Source organism: Mus caroli, unplaced genomic scaffold (assembly GCF_978045245.1).
Source record: "Mus caroli unplaced genomic scaffold, Mus_caroli_1 scaffold_5, whole genome shotgun sequence".
Classification (NCBI taxonomy): Eukaryota; Metazoa; Chordata; class Mammalia; order Rodentia; family Muridae; genus Mus; species Mus caroli.
The window spans coordinates 56,492,214-56,511,124 of NW_028227260.1; the positions used below are offsets into that span (position 1 = coordinate 56,492,214).

The window sequence follows — 18,911 nt, forward strand, 5'->3', positions numbered from 1 at the left end:
TGAAAAGGAATGGAAATGGAGTAGAACAGGTTAAGAGAGTCCACAGGAATGAGAAAAACTAGGTTCATACTTAGGTTCAGCAATGTTCACAGAGAATGAAGATAGGGTGAATGGAGTTCTGCAACAATGCTGGGGTAAGATTGGAGAGCCAGCCATTTGCTTTTCAAAAAGAGCAATGAATCTTTAGTCAAGCAGCCACTGCCCTGCCCCTACCTCACACATAGGCAAAGAGAATCTGGCATTGTGACTTCAGCATTATGATGCAGCTCTGTGTGTTGGGGGAGGGGTAAGGTGGTAACACTCCCAGGATCATTTTGTTCTTCCTCTTCTGCCCTGTTAGCAGGGAAAGACCAGATGGCGGCTGAAATCCAGCCAAGCTTGTAGCTGTGGTATCTGGTGAAGACACCACCAGTGAATTAGAGGATTTAATCACCTTCTTGAGGTAGTCATCTTTGTTTCCCATTCCCACCATGAGAGAGGACTATCTCCAAGTCTGAGTTAAGACAAACTGGAAACAGCTGACAACTTTTCATCACAGCGCTGTAGTCAAAATATCCTGTTCTATCAAGACTTTTACAAGCCAGTCAGCTGTTTACCAACCCACCTGCCAGTCAGTCAGTCATGGATCAACCAGGCACTTATCAATCAGGTATGACACAACCAGGTGTAAGCCAACCAGCTATGAGTCCACCAGGCCTGAGCCCACACAACATGCAACAACCAGGGACAAGTCAACCATACATGAACCAGCCAAGCATGAACCAACCACCAATGAACGAACCAGGGGTGACAATATCAGACTCAAGCCAATCAGATATAAATCAAGCAGGCCAGAGCCAACCAAATATGAAACAACCGTGGTCAAGCACGAAACAACCAGGCATCTACAAAACAGACATGAGCCAACTGGGTATGAAACAACCAAGTGCAAATCAAGCAGGCATGAACCAAGCAGGCATGAGCCAAGCAGGCATGTGGCAGCCAGGCCCACCCACTTCCGATATGAAACCAATAAACCCATGGCCATGGGACCCAGAGTATTCAGGCAAGGAACCACCAGACATGTGGAAAATAACCCAAAGTAATCAGGGAACAGGGCAATCAGATACAGTGCAAGAAGACCCAAGCTGTGCAGAACAGAAACAACCAGATACATGGAAACAGGACCCAAACTTTCCAGGAATGAAAGAAACAGAACCATGGCAATGGGAATCAAGCCCTCCAAGTGTGAGACAAATAGATGCGTGGAAGTGGGACCCAGACCACCCAGGCAGCAACCAATTAAATTTATGGCAACCACAACTAAGTGACTCATCCACCAGACAATTCGACTTGAGACAAGCAGGTCCCATTGAACTTGGTACAAAGGAATCTGATACCTGGCAACTAGTCCCTAGTCAACAAGGCAAGACACCATCAAGCTCAGGGCAACAGGGCCCTAGCCAACAAAGTGTGAGACATGCAGTCACATGGCAAACAGGTCCTAGCCCACTAGCAAAAACATTGTCAGGTTCATGGCATGTGGGCCTCAACCAATCAGGTATAGAGCAGTTGAACACATGTCAAACAGGCTTCGGCCAAAGGTATGGCATGTGTCAATCAAGCGCCAGCCAATCAAGCACAAAAGAGTTGCACACGCCGCAATCAGGTAGCAGTGAACCAGATATGAACGATATGGATGTATGGCAATCAGGCACCAGCCAACCAGGCATGCAACAGATGGATCCATGGCAATGGCGTCCCAACTACACAAGCAATACACAATCAGGCCAATGGACACCAGGCCCCAACACTCTGGTTGTGGGACAATTAGATTCATGGCAACCAGTCCAACCTGGCATGAAATATTCAGACTCAGGGCCATGGAGTCCAAGCCACTCAGATATGAGACAACCAAGCCCCAGCCAATTAGCCACAAGACAATTTGATACATGGCAACAAAATCCCAGCATGCCTGGTGTTAGACAATTATACACATGGCAGCCAACCCCAAGTTTCTCTGACACAAGACAATTAGAAAAATTTCATCCCTGCCCTATCAATCTAAACATGGAACAATCAGACAATTATTGGGAAGCAATGTCAAGGCAACCAGGATCCACTCTGTTAGGCACAAACCAATTAGATACAAACCAACCTGATGGCGCCCAATCAAGCCAAGGAGGAAAGACAGAATCAGATAAATCGGAGCCAAGTCCAGGAAAACCAGAGATTAAAGGTAGTCCACCAGACACTAGCCAGTCAGACTCAGATCATCTAGACATAAGCCAACCAGGTCCAAGTCAATTAGAGCCAGGTAAATCAAGCATGAGTGATTTAAATGAAAGTCAACAAAGAATTACACAATCGCCCATGGGAAAAAAAGATACTTGTTCTTTCTTCATAAGACCTGCTGAGCCTGAAGATTGCCCAGATATCCTGAGATTGATTAAAGTAAGCCTGTATCTCCTTATTACTTGGAAGTTAGGGAAGAGCTGAAAGAACAAAAGGCATGCATAGTCTAAGTTTGAATAACAACAACAACAATAATAATAATAATGGCAGCTCTGTTCATTATGATGCATATACATAATGTCAAATGCACTAAACCCCTTTAATCATCATTTTCAATGGTTGTAGTGTTTATATGCAGAATATAAATTGTTTAAAGAAAATATGAAATGTCTACAAGGGAGATAGCTCAGTTGGCAAAGCTTATCTAGAAGTCTGTTAACACATACATTCCATGAGCCTAAGGAACTGAGTGAACACTTTCTTATGCACATGTTTATTTTAATACTTTTCCTAGAAATCATACCAGTGCAGTAAAGGTGACAATGCAATAACTATAGTTACCATGATGAATTTTTGATGCATTGATGGCAGTCATTCGTGTGATACACAGATGTGTATGTAGTGGTTCTCTTTGTGTTTTATGTTCATCTTCCCAACACACGATTATTTACAAGTCTATAAAAATACTCTTTGAAAATTAATTTATTAGCTTGCCATCAAAATTCCTTAGCTAAAAGACTTCACTAAGAGGCGTTGTGTAGCTGTACATCAACATCATTGTAGCAGAGTATAAACCTTTTACTATACCTGATCTTAAAAATTGTTATGTTTTCACTATTAAAATGTTTTGCAGATACATACCAGACTGAATGACAGCTCCCTCATGAGAAATGTATGATCTTTCAAAGTTTGTACACATATGTTTACATTATAAATCCATAATATACTAGTATTAAAGTAGGTGAAGCAAAACGGTTAGTTTCTCAAAAATAATTCTGCAGAATAAAATGCTACAACCAGAGTATTTAAATGTAATTTGAAAATTACTAGTATACTCACTGCAACTTTGCTCTGTTCTGGACTTAAGCAAACAGTTAAGATGTAAATGACTTGTTAATTCTGTGCGACTATTATAAGTTTACTCCATAATTCCTTAATCACAATACAGTGTGTTTTTACATATGTAAAAACATAAATATATGTGTATATATATATATATATGACCATTGTATTGCATAAGAGACCTCTAAATTTTTCTCCTCTCAAGAAATAAACATAAATTCTTTCTTGAATTTCTATAGCAAAACAAATATTGTCTCTGTACCATAAAAACCTGTCAATATATACCATAATTTGACATTCTGAATCTAAGTAATTTCAAAAGAAAGAAAATATTACTTAAGCTTGCATATTTCAAATAACGAAATCTTAGTCCAAATTTAGACTGGATCAGAATCTTCAATCCTGGGCAAAATTCTGTGGTTTTGGGAAGTTAAATAAAATTTTGTCAAGTTCAGAAATACTAAAGATTGGTTTTAAAATGTAATGTTTATTTATTTGTTTGTTTGTTTGTTTGTTTGTTTGTTTCAGACAGGGTATCTCTTTGTAGACGTAGTTGTCCTAGAACTCACTATGTAGACAAGGCTGATCTTGAACTCATAGAAATCCACCTGCTGCTGCCTCTCAAGTGCTAAGACTAAAGGTGTATATCCCAATACCTGGTGTTAATATTTAATTTTTAAAACAAACCTTATAGCAGAGTTTAAATTTATATGTTCTGTACATGGGTTTGCTTGAAGTCAACTACTGTATAAGATTAGCAACCAGTTAGAAACTTTTTTATCTAACAAATGAATTTGTAAATATTATGTTAAATTTTTCAAAAATTAGTCTCCTTTGGAGATAATAAATGGCAATCATTAGATTTAAAATGTCAAAATATCCAAAATACTAGTGAAAATTATTAACATGGATTTATGGGTAGTATACATTGATTAGAACTCTAATACATATAGTGATGAGACATATAATATAGTTACCACATAGTTGAATATGTTGCAAAAGTATGGTTATTCATGAAATGTTGCTTTTCCTGCTTAAATCCAATTGACCAATACCATATGAAGAACACATCTTTATAAATGAGTGCTAACTGATATGAAAATAATATAGCATGGACTGACTAGGATGTTAATAATGAAGACATGCTTATGTGTGGATTTTTTAATGAGCAGTTATTTTGTCTTAGTTATGGCTACTATTGCTGTGATGAAATATCATGACCAAAAGCAACTTGGGGAGGAAAGGGTTTATTTGGTTTGCATACCCTAATAGTCCATTGAAGGAAGTCAGGCCAGAAACTCAAATAGGACAGGAACTGAAAGCATGCAGAGGCCATGAAGGGGTGCTGATTGCTCCTCCTGGCCTGCTCAGCCTACTTTCTTATAAAAGGTAGGGCAGGCCACCCAGTGGTGGTACCACCACAATGGTCACTGCCCACCAACTCCCTACCCAATCAGTTAGTCATTAAGAAAATGCTGGAGAGGCATGCCTACCGCCTGATCTAATGAATGCATTGTCTCAGTTGAGGTTCTGTCCTCTCAAATAACTCTAATCTGTGTTAAATTGGCATGAAATGAGCCAACATGTTGATTTATTTTGAAGAATTTAAATTTATTTTGGTTATATACATCAGTAAGTTTTTATTTTAGGAGTAAGAAATATTCTGTTGGATTATTATGCTACAATGTGGGGAAATATAATTTTGTCACAATTTCTATTAATGTGAGATTCAAAAAAATTATTGGATATTTTCTTTATACTTCAAATGTTATCCTTTTTCCAGATCCCACCCCCCCCCAATATCCCATACCTCCTCCTCCTCCCCCTCCCCCTGCTTCTATGTGGGTGTTCCCTCACCTACCCACCCACCCACCCATTCACTCCCACCTCACTGCCCTGACATTCCCCTACACTGGGTCATCAAGTGTTCATAGGACCAAGGGCCTTTCCTCCCATTGATGCCAGAAAAGGCCATCCTCTGCTACATATATGGATGGAGCCATGGGTCCTCCATGTGTACCCTTTAGTTGGTGGTTTAGTCCCTGGGAGCTCTGGGGGTACTGGTTAGTTCATATTGTTGTTCCTCCTATGGGGCTGCAAATACCTTCAGCTCCTAGGGTCCTTTCTCTAGCTCCTTCATTGGGGACCCTGTGCTCAGTACAGTGGATGGCTGTGTGCATTCACCTCTGTATTTGTCAGGCACTGGCAGAGCCTCTCAGGAGACAGCTATATCAGGCTCCTGCCACCAAGAACTTCTTGGCATCCACAATAATGTCACAATAGTTTGGTGACTGCATATGGGATGGATCCCCAGGTGGGGCCGTTTCTGGATCACCTTTCCTTCAGTATCTGCTGCATTCTTTGTCCCTGTAGTTCCTTTAGACAGGAGCAATTTTGGGTTAAAATTTTTGAGATGGGTGGATGGCCCCATCCAGCAACCAGGGGACTATAACTTCTGGATATGATCTCTACAGGTTCTCCCTCCCCTTTGTTGGATATTTCAGCTAATATCATCCCCATTGGGTCCTTGGAGGCTCTTGCTTTTCTGGAATCTGGGACTTTCTGGTGGCTCCCTCTGTTCAGTTTCCTGACTCTCTATAATTTTGTTGAACTGGCACTTTAAGTTGGGAATCTTCTCTCTCTTCTATACCTACTCTCCTTAGGTTTGGTCTTCTCATTGTATCCTAGATCTCCTGGATGTTTTGGGTTAGGAGCTTTTTTCATTTTTCATTTTCTTTTTTCTGTTTTGTCAATGTTTTCTATGGTGTCTTCTGCACCTAAGATTCTCCCTTCTATCTCTTGTATTCTGTTGGTGATGCTTGCATCTATTTCACCTGATTTCTTTCCTAGGTTTTATAACTCCAGGGTCGTCTCCCTTTGTGATTTATTTATTGTTTCTTCTTCCATTTCTGGATCCTGGATGGTTTTGTTCATTTCCTTCACCTGTTTGATTGTGTTTTCCTATAATTCTTTAAGGGATGTTTGTGTTTCCTCTTTAAGGTCTTCTACCTGTTTACATGTGTTCTCCTGTATTTCTTTAAGGGAGTTATTTATGTCCTTCTTAATATCCTCTATCATCATCATGAAAAGTGACTTTAGATTCAAATCTTGCTTTCCTGAGGTGATGGGGTATCCACGACTTGCTATGGTGGGAGAACTGGGTTCTGATGATGCCAAGTAACCTTTGTTTCTGTGGCTTGTGTTCTTGCACTTGCCTCTTGCCATTTGGTTATCTCTAGTGCTACCTGCACTCTCTATCTCTGACTGGAGCCTGTCCCTCCTATTATCTTGTCTGTGTCAGAACTCCTCAGAGTCGAGCTGTCTCTAATGATCCTGTGATCCTGAGATCCTGGGTGTAAGAGCACCTGGGAGTCCAGCTACCTCTAGGATCCTGAAATCCTGGTGTGACCAAGATCCTGAGATCCTGTGATCCTATGATCCTGGGCATATTTGAACACCTGGGATTTGAGCTTCCTCTGGGTATTGTGGGACTTGGTGTGATGATAGTGCCCAAGGTCTGCTCAGGGCCCCGGCTCAGACTGGAAGGAGCCGGTGTAACTGGTTGGGCAGTGGTTCCTGAGTCCTTGCATCTTTGGGATCCCAGTTACTCTTGGTGTTGGGGCAGATGTTGTGGCCTCCTTGTTCCTGGCCGTGTTAGAGCAACTGGGAGTCAAGCTTCTTCTGGGTGTTGTGGGATAGAGTGCAGAGCTTGTGCCCAAGGTCTGCTTATGGCACCAGCTCAGACTGCAAGGCTACAATTTTAAAGCCATTTAAAGTTATACTAGCAAATTGCAAGGAAACACATTTCACAAAAATTTTCTGTAAAGTCATAATAAATAAATGCTGTGACTGCCCAGAAACAATTTTTTATTTTTACTTTCCAGGTTCCTGCTGAATTCAGACCTACTAATCCAGAAAGTTAACATTCATGTGATTGAGATACCAAATCTATAATCTATCATCTCCCTATAATATGCTTATCTATCATCTAGCTACCAACTATTTATCTAGCTATATTGTTTTACATTGTTGTTTCAGACTTCAAATTTCTATATAATGGAAATCAAATCTGACTTCTTTTTAGCACAACCTAGCATTCCTGTGTTATATTCAATAAATAATTTAATGATTATATTTATCTAATCATCAGCTGAAACTTTTTTTCTACTTTGACAGGAACTGGCTTCCTATGAAGGCATGCAAGAAAAAGTGTCATTAACAGAACAGGGTAAGATGCTTTGTGGTAATCTTCCTGCAGGTAAAAACAGTGTGGTTACATGCACATAGGACGAATACCTAGACTGCAGAAGCAGCTGTCCTTGTTACAAAAAGTGTTCCTATTATTAATATGGGCATATACAAGACAAATTCCATCACCTTTTCAGTGTTTCAATATTTTTTTTGTTTTTGTTTTTGTTTTGTTTTGTTTTGTTTTGTTTTGTTTTGTTTTGTTTTGTTTTGTTTTGTTTTGTTTTGTTTTTTGAGACAGGATTTCTCTGTGTAGCCCTGGCTGTCCTGGCACTAACTTTGTAGACCAGGCTGGCCTCGAACTCAGAAATCTGCCTGCCTCTGCCTCCCAAGTGCTAGGATTAAAGGCGTGCACCACCACACCCAGCCTGTCTAATATTTTTAATTTTTTATCTTTTTAATATGAAACAGTGCATGCCTTTACAGATGCAATAGACTGCAAATGCATTTCAAAACAGAGAAAAAGCTGTTCGGCATGTCTGAAGTGTTCCTTACATGCAATGTCTTGTTCCTTACATGCAAAGCAAGAGCTTTGAAAAAGTTAGTTTTCTACATTTGGTAGCCAAAAATATTAATGGAGAATGTAGAGAATTATTATGAATTAGAATTTTACTCAGTAATAAGGCTAAAAGATGGTGAAGATAGGGAAGTCTGTCTTAATGGCTTTGGTACCCTGATAATAAATCAGTTAGCCATATAGCTTTGTGAGTATTTATTTTACAGTTCTGTTTATGTTTGGTTTGTCTATATATCAGTCCTCTTCATCATACAGTTTTAACTACTGTAACATTATAGTGAATGTCAAAATTAAGCAATGAGTATCCTCTGACTTTTTTTTCTTTTAAAGTTGTTTGGGATACTTGGAGTTCTTTGGAATCTGTATGAATTTAAGAAAAAAGGATGGTGGGTGTGCTAGTTTGAATGAGAATGACCCCTAGTTTGTGGCCTACTGAGGAAGAATTAGGAGATGTGGTCCTATTAAAGGAAGTATGTCACTGGTGGTAGGCTTTGAGGTTTCAAAAACCCATGTCAGGCCCAGTCACACACACACACACACACACACACACACACACACACACACGGTGTCTGTCTGTCTGTCTGTCTGTCTGTCTCTCTCTCTCTCTCTCTCTCTGAATGAGGATCATGATGTATCTCTCAGTTACTGCTCCAACGCCATCCATGCCATGAACCATGCATGCTCCCTACCATGATGATAATGGACTAAACCTCTGAAACTGTAAATAAGCCTCAATTAAATATTTTCTTTTGTAAGAGTTGGTCATTGTGTCTTTTCACACCAATGCAACAATGACTAAGACAGGAGCCAAATAGGCTATTACAGTAGGAAAAGTGTGCTGCAGAGGGTGATTTAGACTATGTAAGCCAAGATTAAGAGGTTTCATGAAGAGGGAAAGAATATTAGGAAGTGGCCTAGAAACTTTTCTTGGTCTATTTTGACAAAGAATATGGGTGCTTTTTGCTTTTGTCCTAAGAATCTGTCTAAGGCTAAATTGAGGAGTTTTGGACTAATGAATGGCCTTGAAGGAGATTTCAAAACAGCCTAATATTGGCTGTGCCACAGGGTTATTGGTGATCACTTTTATGTAGACCTGTGGGGCAGTGAGCTTGGGGGAATAAAGGGAATGGGAGAAAACTTGCGTCCCACCAGAATTCCAGTGCCCTGGGTTGGCGGACACGGAAGGACTGCCACATGCTTTCCACCTGGCCCCAGGTGGGTGTCTGCCTGTGGGAAGCCACGGACCCCAGCTCAGCGAGTGGTGGACAAGGGGCAGTCCTAGGTAACAGGTTCTCGGTCTCAGGCATCTCACACTGGATAACGCAGAAGAGCTGAGAACAAATGGGGGCTCTGGGGGCAGATCGGTCAGCCCCAAGGATGGAGAAGAGGGCAGGGGGAGAGGGGGATACTGGGTGGTTCCCACACGGGTGAGAGTCCTTGGTCCAGTCAGTGGTGGCTTGAGTGCAGGAAGGCCTTCCTGCAGGAGGTTAGACACACCTCATTAGGGGAAAGCCTTTCCCATCTTTCAAGCACAGTGGGCCTTGATGAGCAGAGACATTCTACGGTTTTAGAGCTTTATTGTAGAAAGGCAGGTGAAAGGAGAGAAGGTAGAAAGAGGGAGAGAGGCTGGCCATGGCCATGTGGAGAGAGGGAGGAAGGGAGAGAGAGAAAAGGAGGGCTAGAGAGTAAGAAAGGTGAGAGCTTAAAGAGAGCAAGGAGTTGCCAAGCAGCTCCTTTTATAGTGGGATGGGCTATCAGGTAACTGTGGGGAGGAGCATACCTGGCTATAGTCAGGTAACTGTGGGGGTGGAGTCTAGCCAAACTGTCAGGAGCTTGGGACATTGTCTGTGTGACTTATAGTCACACACCTCTCCTGCGGAGGCTGTGGGGGCGGTAATTTTGACAGGAGCCAGGGGTCCAGGAGACATGATCAAACACCTTCTGTCCCATGTAGATGGAAATCACCACCCATTGAGTCCCCTGGGGTTCTAGATCTTTGCTCGACTGGAGACCAGACTATGTGCGCAGCCCACTGTCCCACATAGACCTGCAATGAAAAAAGTCAAGTGGGGCAAAGAGAAATACAAAATGTGCAGTTTGAAGAGAAAAAGCTCACCAGAAAAATATAATGTTGGAGCATGTTGTATGCTCAAAGAGATGTGAAATTTAAAGAAAGGTGTGATCTGAAATGGAATAAAGGGAATAGTATCCCCACAAGCTAAGCTTCTAACTTTTGCATAGAAATAAAAGAAAAAACTGAAGTTTAGGCAATAAAAGAATCTATCAATTGCAGAAAACTCAGGCAGATGTAATTGAATGAGGGGGGGGCAGGTTCCAGCATAGTAAGCAGAAATTAGAAGCTTTGCCCACGTGGTTCTTAATTTAGAGTCAAGATTGGCCGTGGTGGCACATGCCTTTAATTCCAGCATTTGGGAGGCAGGTACATGTAGATCTCTCTGAGTTCAAGGCCAGCCTGGTTTACATAGTGAGTTCCAGGCAACCAGGGTTACATAGGAGACTCTGTCTCAGAAAAAAAAAAAAAAAAAAAAAAAAAAAAAACCTCACAAAGAATATGGAAGAAGATTATGGGATTTCCCTATGTGACTAAGAAAAACTACTGAGAGGCCAGGCATGTGGTGGGGTAGAGGGTCAGGGCAGGGGATTGTCCTGTATGGAGGCCTGGAGAGTTCATTGTATGAGGCTATAAAAGTGAAGCCTGAAATTTGCTGAAGACCCCAAGATGTTGGAAATCCCAGAGTCATAAGATACCTACCAAGGAGAGCTGGAGACAGAATGTAGAACCAGTCTAAAAGAGGAAAAGATACTGCAGTCAACAAAACTGAAAGGAGCTGGAGATCTGAACAGTGCTTTGACATCAGTCATCATTGAAATGCAGAATTTGAAGTTTGCCCTGCTACTTTTCAGTCTTGCTTTGGTCCAGCAGGTCCTCATTTTTTCCCTTTTCTCCCTCTTCAAATGCTAGTGTATGTCCTGTGCCATTATATGTTCAAAGTATGTGATCTGACTTTTGATTTTGATTTTACAGTGGGTCACTGTTAAGGAATTGCTTGGAGTCTCAAGACAGACTTTGTACTGTTAAACAGACTTAACTGAAAGACAATGGGGACTTTTGAAGTTAGATTAAATGCATTTTGAATTATAATATGGCTACAAGCCTACAAGGACCAGAGAGTGGAAACTGGTAGTTGGAGTCAGAATGGTCTCCACATGATCATATGCTTGAATGCTTTGTCACCTTTTGGTGGACCTGTTTGAGAAGGATTAGGCCTTGTGGACTTATTGGAGGAAGTGTGTCACTGTGGGGTAGGTAGTCTTTGAGGTTTAAAAAGCCCATGCGAGGTCCAATCTCTCTCTCTCTCTCTCTCTCTCTCTCTCTCTCTCTCTCTCTCTCTCTCTCTCTCTCTCTCTCTCTCTCTCTGCCTGCCTATGGATTAATATGTAAGCTCTCAGCCCCATACCTGCCTGAATGTTGCCATGCTTCCTGCCATGACAATAATGGACCAGTCCTCTGAATCTGTAAATCTGCAATTAAATGTTTTCTTTTATAAGAGTTACCTTTGCCCATGATGTCTCTTCACAGCAATAGAACAATAACTAAGACTGTACTTTTAATGGACTGCACTGAATATGTAAATAAATTATGTAAATATCAACATCATAACAATGTTAAATCTTACTACTCATAACATAACAGTCCTTGAACTAGCTTAAGTCTACTGACATTTATTTTAATGACACTTTATGGTTTTGAATAGATAATATCACCCCTTCATCCAAGGTGATAAGTTCCAAGGACCATGGATGCCTAACATGTAGATAGTACCAAACATTACAAATGCACTATGTATTTCCTTAGGTGGACTTATAAGAAAATTTAATGAAAATTAGACATAGAAAAATAATGGTATGTAATAGAACAAACATAACCGACTACTAGGTCAATATCACTTACAGCATGGATATATTCTGACTTTCATATAGTAAAAGTCCCATTTTCATTTCTGATCTTAATATTTGTACTCTTTCTTGTTCTTCTTCAATCTAGCCATCAGTTCTGCTGACTTGTTCAAATAATCAGCTTTGGGGGTCCTTAAGTTTTCTGTATTTATCTCATCATATTTATATCTGCTAAACTTTATTGTCTTCCATAGGAGACATCAGGGCTTACTTTGTTTTATATCCCTTTAAGGCATATATTAACTTCTTTTCTGACATATTTTCTTCCTACTATATAGGAATTTGCAACTATTAATTTCTGTGAGCACTACTATCACTGCATTCAATAAGCTTTTGTTTGTGATGTTTTCATTGTCAATTATTTCTAATTATTTTAGCATGTCTTTTTTATGATTTATATCTTCTTCCTGCAGGCATATTATACCACATCAATAGTTTCAACAAAATTGCATCTTGACTATTTTTAAATTAACTGCAGCAATATTTATTTGTGTATATTCATTAACTGTCATGCTAGGAACAGAACCTAGGGTCTCTTGCATGTCAGGAAAGAGCTCCATAATTGAGTCACATTCCATGCCCTTTGATTTCTTTCTTCACTCATTGTTTGTTGAAATATAAGCATTAATTTTCACATATTCCTGAATGTGTATATTTTTACCTATTAATTTCCAGTTTCATGACTTTGTGACTGGAAAACATACTGTGCATTATTTTAGTCTTTTAACTTTTATAAAGACTTGATCTAAAGACTTATATATGTTCTATCCTAGACACTTGGGAAAAAGTTTGTCTTCATGCACATTGTCTTGTACATTTGCATGGTGGTTTGAATGTGAATGGTCTCCATAGGCATGTTTAAATATGTGGTCCCCAGTTGGTAGAACTCTTTGGGAAGGATTGGGAGGTATGGCCCCCCTTGGCAGAACTGTGCCACAAGGGGCAAGATTTGAGGTTTCAAAAGACTCATGCCATTCCCAGGATGTAGTCTCTGTCTCCTGGCTTATGTTGATGTGAGTGCTCAGCTGTCCCTGCCACCATGCCTTTTGTTTTGTCATTGACTCCAACCCTCTGAAACTTTAAGCTAAATTTAAATGCTTTCCTTTATAAGCTGTTTAGTAATGGTGTTTTTAATAAAGCAATAGAAAAGTAACTAGACACAAGTCCAGTTGGTCTCTAATATCCAGTTATCCATGACATTGATTTATATCTTGTTTCTTTATACATTACTAAAAGTAGAATATTTAAGTCTTATACTATTATGATACTATGTACTTCTCCCTTCAGTTATATCAATGCTTGTCTCTTGGATATCAGAATTGTAAATTTTGTTTTATATATATGTTTATAGATCTCTCTCTCTCTCTATATATATATATATGTATATATATATATATACATATACACACATGCATATATATATATATATATATATGCTCTATCTTCTTAGTGACTAGATATTTTTATAATCACACAATGTCATTTTCTTCTCCAGTAATCTGTAATCTTATAATAATATATCTACCCTGATTGTTTTACCTACATGCCATCTTTTCCCATCATTTCTTGCAGAAAATACATTGTTGAATCTTTCTCTGTCTCTGTCTCTCTCTCTTGTACTAGGGGTCAAGAATATGGCTTTGTGAGTAAAGATCTGATAACTTGAGGTTGATCCCTAAGACCTAGCATGGTAGAAGGAAATAACTTAGTCTTAGAGGTTGTCCTCTGCCTACCACCACCCCTAACACACACACACACACACACACACACACACACACACACACACACACACACACAAAGAGAGGTAAAAATGTAAAAAAGTATCCATTATGATCGTCATTGTATTTGAACTGAGCAATCTTTATATTTAATTTCTCAAGAGTCACTTCTGACTTTTTTTTATCAACTTATTCATTTACACTTCAAATGACATTCCCCTTCCCGGTTATCCTTACACAACCCCCCATCTTATCCTCCCTCTTCCCTTTCAGCTTTCCCTCTATGAGGGTGCTCCTCCACCCACTCAACTACTCCTGCCTCACCCCTTCAGCGTCTTCCACCACTGGGGCATCAAGCCTCCACAGGACCAAGGGCCTCCCATCTCATCGATGTCAGATAAGGCAGCTCTCTGCTACATTTGTATCTGGAGCCATAGAGTATCCCTCTATGTATACTCCTTGGTTGGTGGTCTACTTTCTGGGAGCTCTGGGTAGTCCAGTTAGTTGATGTTGTTCTTACTATGGGGGTTGTAATCCCCTTCAGCTCCTTCAGTCCTTCACCTAGCTCTTCCATTGGGGTCCCTGGGCTCAGTCCAACTGTTAGCTGTATCTGCATCTGTATTGGTCAGGTGCTGGTAGAAACTCTCAGTGAACAGCCACACCAGGTTCCGGTCAGCAAGTTCTTCTTGGCATCAACAATAGTGTCTGGGTTTGGTGTCTGCAGATGGGATGGATCCCTAAGTGGGACAATCTCTGGATGGCCCTTCCTTCAGTTTCTGTTCCATGTTTTATCCCTGTCTTTCCTTTGGACAGGAACATTTCTGGGTTAACAATTTTGAGATGGGTGGATGGCCCTTTCTCTCAACTTCTGATGGAATCACCATCCCTAACTGCAAGCTGTACTACAGAGCAATTGTGATAAAAAAAAAAATGTGTGGTATTGGTACAGAGACAGTCAGGTAAATCAATGGAATAGAATTGAAGACCCAGAAGTGAACCCACACATATATGGTCACTTGATCTTTGACAAAGAAGCTAAAACCATCCAGTGGAAAAGAGACAGCACTGCTCACATTTTTGTATGGCCTTCTTTCTCCTTTATTTCCTCTACTAATGCCTCCTTTTGCACTTTAATTATTTTATTTAAGCACTTAGTGCTTATTATCATTACACTTATGTGTATTGCAATAGAAACACAAAGTGTGCATAGAGTATGTGTGTTGTTAAGCTGGAACCCCTGCTCATACTCTAAGCAAGCTGGGAAGCCCTGTCTGCCCTCTTTCCCCCTACCCTACCAGTACAGAGAAAACTGTCCATTTGGAGAAAACTCTGAACTAATATGGCATCACTCCTTGTCTCTGTTTCCAGGAACCCACAAAGAATGCCCATCCAGGGGCTCAGTTTTTGACCATGTATGGATGCAATTCCAGCTCTTAGCTGGCATGTCATCATCACTCCTTGCCTAAGCTCTATAAAACCTCCTTGCTTTAAAGCCCCATTGTATGATTTTACTTACCTCCACCTATGAGATAAGTAAACCCACCCCAGAGCTGTCCCCTAATAAACCTGCCTTTGTCTACTTTTAATCTGGTCTAGTCTGGCCTATATCTGTGTCACTGAGCAAGAGGAAATGTCTATGATATGTATTCCCATAGAAACACAAATTAGGGGTAGAGTGTATGTGCATGTGTATATATTCCCATAGAAACACAAAGTGGGGGTGGGGAGGAGAGAGAGAGAGAAGGAGGGAGGGAGAGAGGGAGAGAGGGAGGAAGGTGTTGTGGTAAATCTCCTCCCAAATATGCCCCAGCAATGAAAACATAACTCAATTAACATGAATCCATGCTGTGTGCCAAGACTGGGCAGCTCTCCTGCTACTCTACCATCTTCCATATCAACGAGACCCCTTAGAACTTGCGGTTTCTCCAGGCCATGTGCTTCTGCTCTGCTTTTCTTCTTCCTCCTCCTTCTTGGTGACCTCTCCCTCTTCCATTTTCTGCTTCTTCTCTCCCCACCTTCCACTCCACCTTCTCTTTTATCTGCCCAATCATCAGCTCTCCTTTATTTTACAAATTAAGGTGGGAATCAGGTTTACAGGAAATCACCTGAGGGCTGACTCTTCCTAGTTCAAAGCCACTCACAGGAGAATGGAATTAACATCAAATATAATTAGCCCCAGGGCTGTCCACAACAGGCAGGGAAGAAGAGAGACAGACACAGAGAGAGACAGAGACAGAGACAGAGACAGAGACAGATCCCATACAAGTACAAACAGGGCTAGATCCATTTAATTTCCTAGATGTCACTTCAGTTGGTAGGAGTCGGAATAACAATCTGAATTGAAGTCTTGTTAGAACATAAAACCTAGTAACATTAAGGACAAGATAATTATTGATCACCCAGGCTTCAACAAACTACTCCAGAAATACAAGCTGTCATTCTTACAAAAATCTTGTAGAAAACTCAAAGGGAGGTAGGCATGCATGTATGTGACATCACACTTATGTGTACATGTAGCCAAAAGTAACCGCAGATATAGCCAGAATCTCCTAAAAGTTGTAAATGTTAAATCCTCACATCAGACAGTTGCTCCTAGCATAGCCGCTGTGCACGTGGAAGGAAGTGCTCCTGCTCCTTCCTATTTTGCCGTCTTTGCTCACTTATAAACTTTGACGTATTGTACGTGAATTGATATTTCAGATTTATTCAGGGATGGTTTTGGGGACAATCCACTTTTCTACTGCCTGGTTGCTGAAGCACCCAGTGAACAGACAGAATCAGGTAAAGTAAATCTTTTGTCTCTAATTTAGTCTGTAACACATTTTCTGTATCTGAAAACAGAGTTAACAGTTAACAAATACACATCGTGCAAATAGTATTAAGCAGAGGACTACAATGTACAAACCTAGAGTACTTTTAAATAACACTACTATGTCACTCTGATAATAAAAGTATAAAAATTATGAGAACATGTATCAAAATATACACTTTCTTTTAAAGGTTCTATTATAAGAAAAGTGAACTTTCTGTATTATATATTTATGTGCTGATGCTGACACTTAGTGCCTTAGTTGTTAAAGCAGCAAACAAACATATCCTTTTGTATTCTATTTGGAAACATATGCCTTCTTATGACTGAAAGCACCAGCCTCTATCGCCACTCTCTTCTCTCTTCCCAGGAGTCAAAACCATTGGATTTGCCATGTACTACTTCACGTATGACCCACGGATTGGCAAACTGCTTCACCTAGAGGATTTTTATATCACTGAAGACTATCAAGGTAAAACTACAATCATATTACTTGCAAACATGTAAAATTTTCTAAGTTACATTCTAATGGAAGGGCTACAAATAAGCCTTTACTAGAGTTATCAGTTTTAACTCATTTAGATAACTCATTTCCATTTCTTGAGCTTGATCAGGATCCTAGTGCAGTGAAGATTCAACCGTAAGTTAGAAAATATTTCAACAGTATTCATCAACACTCTCAAGCAAGCTATGCAGTTCCAACTAATATTTTTAAGATAAATTTATTTATTTTATGTATATGAGTACACTGTTGTCATCACACACACCAGATGGCATCAGACCCCATTACAGATGGTTGTGAGTCACCATGTGGTTGCTGGGAATTGAACTCAGGACCTCTGAAAGAGCATTCAGTGCTCTAAACCGCTGAGTTATCTCTCCATCCCAACTAATATTTTTATCTGTAAAATAATTTTATATTTTAGGTCTGTTTTTAGTAGACATAGATAAGAAATATGCCCTGTTGTAAGGAAACAGTGAAGGCCAGCATGGTGACACACATGTTTAGTTCCAGTACTTGTGATGCAGAGGCAGGTGGATCTCAATGAGTTCACATTCCAAGCCATCCAATAAAAGATGGTAAGAAAAAGAAAGAATACAGTGACACTTTTATTCAGGATGGCTTTTTACCATAAAATGAATTTCTTTTATATTAGCATTGTTCCCAGGCTCCAGTTAGATAAAAGACAATGTAAAGCATTCATGAGTGAGTTTGAACACATGCTATTTAGAATATATGACAACCATAAACAGAGTTTGATCTTATATTGCTTTAAAATCAAAATAAATAGTTAAGTGAAAATTCTCAACTTACAGACTTTCTTTGACATATCTATTTTATAGGTATAGGTATTGGGGCTGACATGCTGAAGAAGCTAAGTCAGGTATGTGTTATAGTTAGTACTGATAGTCTATATATTATCCTTTACTTCATCAAGATTTTTTTTTAATGAGGACATAGATTAGGTAATTAATCTTATTAATTAAATATACCAAGACTGGTTCTGTTGGTAAAGTGCTTGCCTTGCAAACATCAGGAGTTAAATTTAATCCCCAGACCCCACAAAAAAGCCAGGAGTGGTAGCACACACTTTTATGCCAGCAATGTCAGGTGAGAGGTACAGACTTCTTGTGGTCACTGGCTGCTACCCTAATCTATGTGGTGAAATTTCAGGCCAGTGAAAGACTTTTTCTCAAACAAAAAGTGGATAGCACCTGAGGTATAACATTCAAAGTTGCCCTCTGACCACCACTACAGGCAGACATATGGCCAAATCCACATCAATGTGTGCATTCACATACACAAAACATTTTCCTAACATGTACTTCCAATATTTAGTAAAGTGGATTTTCAAGCTGAAAGCTCAGATTATATGTTATAGTTAATTAAATTTTATTCCTATATAATGTATAAGCACACTATGTATGTATGCTTTTATCATCAAGGATAAGGGGATTTTACTCATAAAATAAACCCACAGTGTGACTTGCAATAAAAGATTCCTTTTTGTCGCAAAATACCTATTCCAAAATTGTTATACATATATAGTATTTATATAATAGACCTTCAGTAAAATGTGAATGATTATACTGTCAAAATAAGGGCAATGTCTACTTGTTTGTTTTAAAACAGATAGCCATCAACACTGAATGCTGTGGCATGCAGTTTCTTGTCATCATTTGGAATCAGGATTCTGTTGAGTACTACACTCGCCTAGGGGCTTTAGACCTCTCCTGTGAGGAAGGCTGGCATTTGTTTAGATTTAACTTGGATGATCTCCTGGAACTTGCAGAGGAAGAATGA

General features: G+C 39.8%; 1 protein-coding gene across 1 annotated transcript; it reads left to right on the forward strand.

The window, feature by feature from the left end:
- Positions 1-298: 298 nt before the first annotated feature.
- On the forward strand, positions 299-18,911 carry Satl1 (spermidine/spermine N1-acetyl transferase like 1). The gene is made up of 6 exons (XM_021153315.2): positions 299-2,433; positions 7,513-7,564; positions 16,498-16,578; positions 16,977-17,078; positions 17,951-17,991; positions 18,741-18,911. Exons 1-6 carry the CDS (start codon positions 622-624, stop codon positions 18,909-18,911), a joined length of 2,259 nt encoding a protein of 752 aa, XP_021008974.1. The 5' UTR covers positions 299-621.

Excerpts from the sequence above, each read along its gene's own strand:
- Satl1 (XM_021153315.2), top strand. The coding sequence starts at position 622 with ATGGATCAACCAGGCACTTATCAATCAGGTATGACACAACCAGGTGTA. Across the intron at positions 16,579-16,976 it reads CAGTGAACAGACAGAATCAG|GAGTCAAAACCATTGGATTT; the intron begins GTAAAGTAAATC and ends CTCTCTTCCCAG. Across the intron at positions 17,079-17,950 it reads TATCACTGAAGACTATCAAG|GTATAGGTATTGGGGCTGAC; the intron begins GTAAAACTACAA and ends TCTATTTTATAG.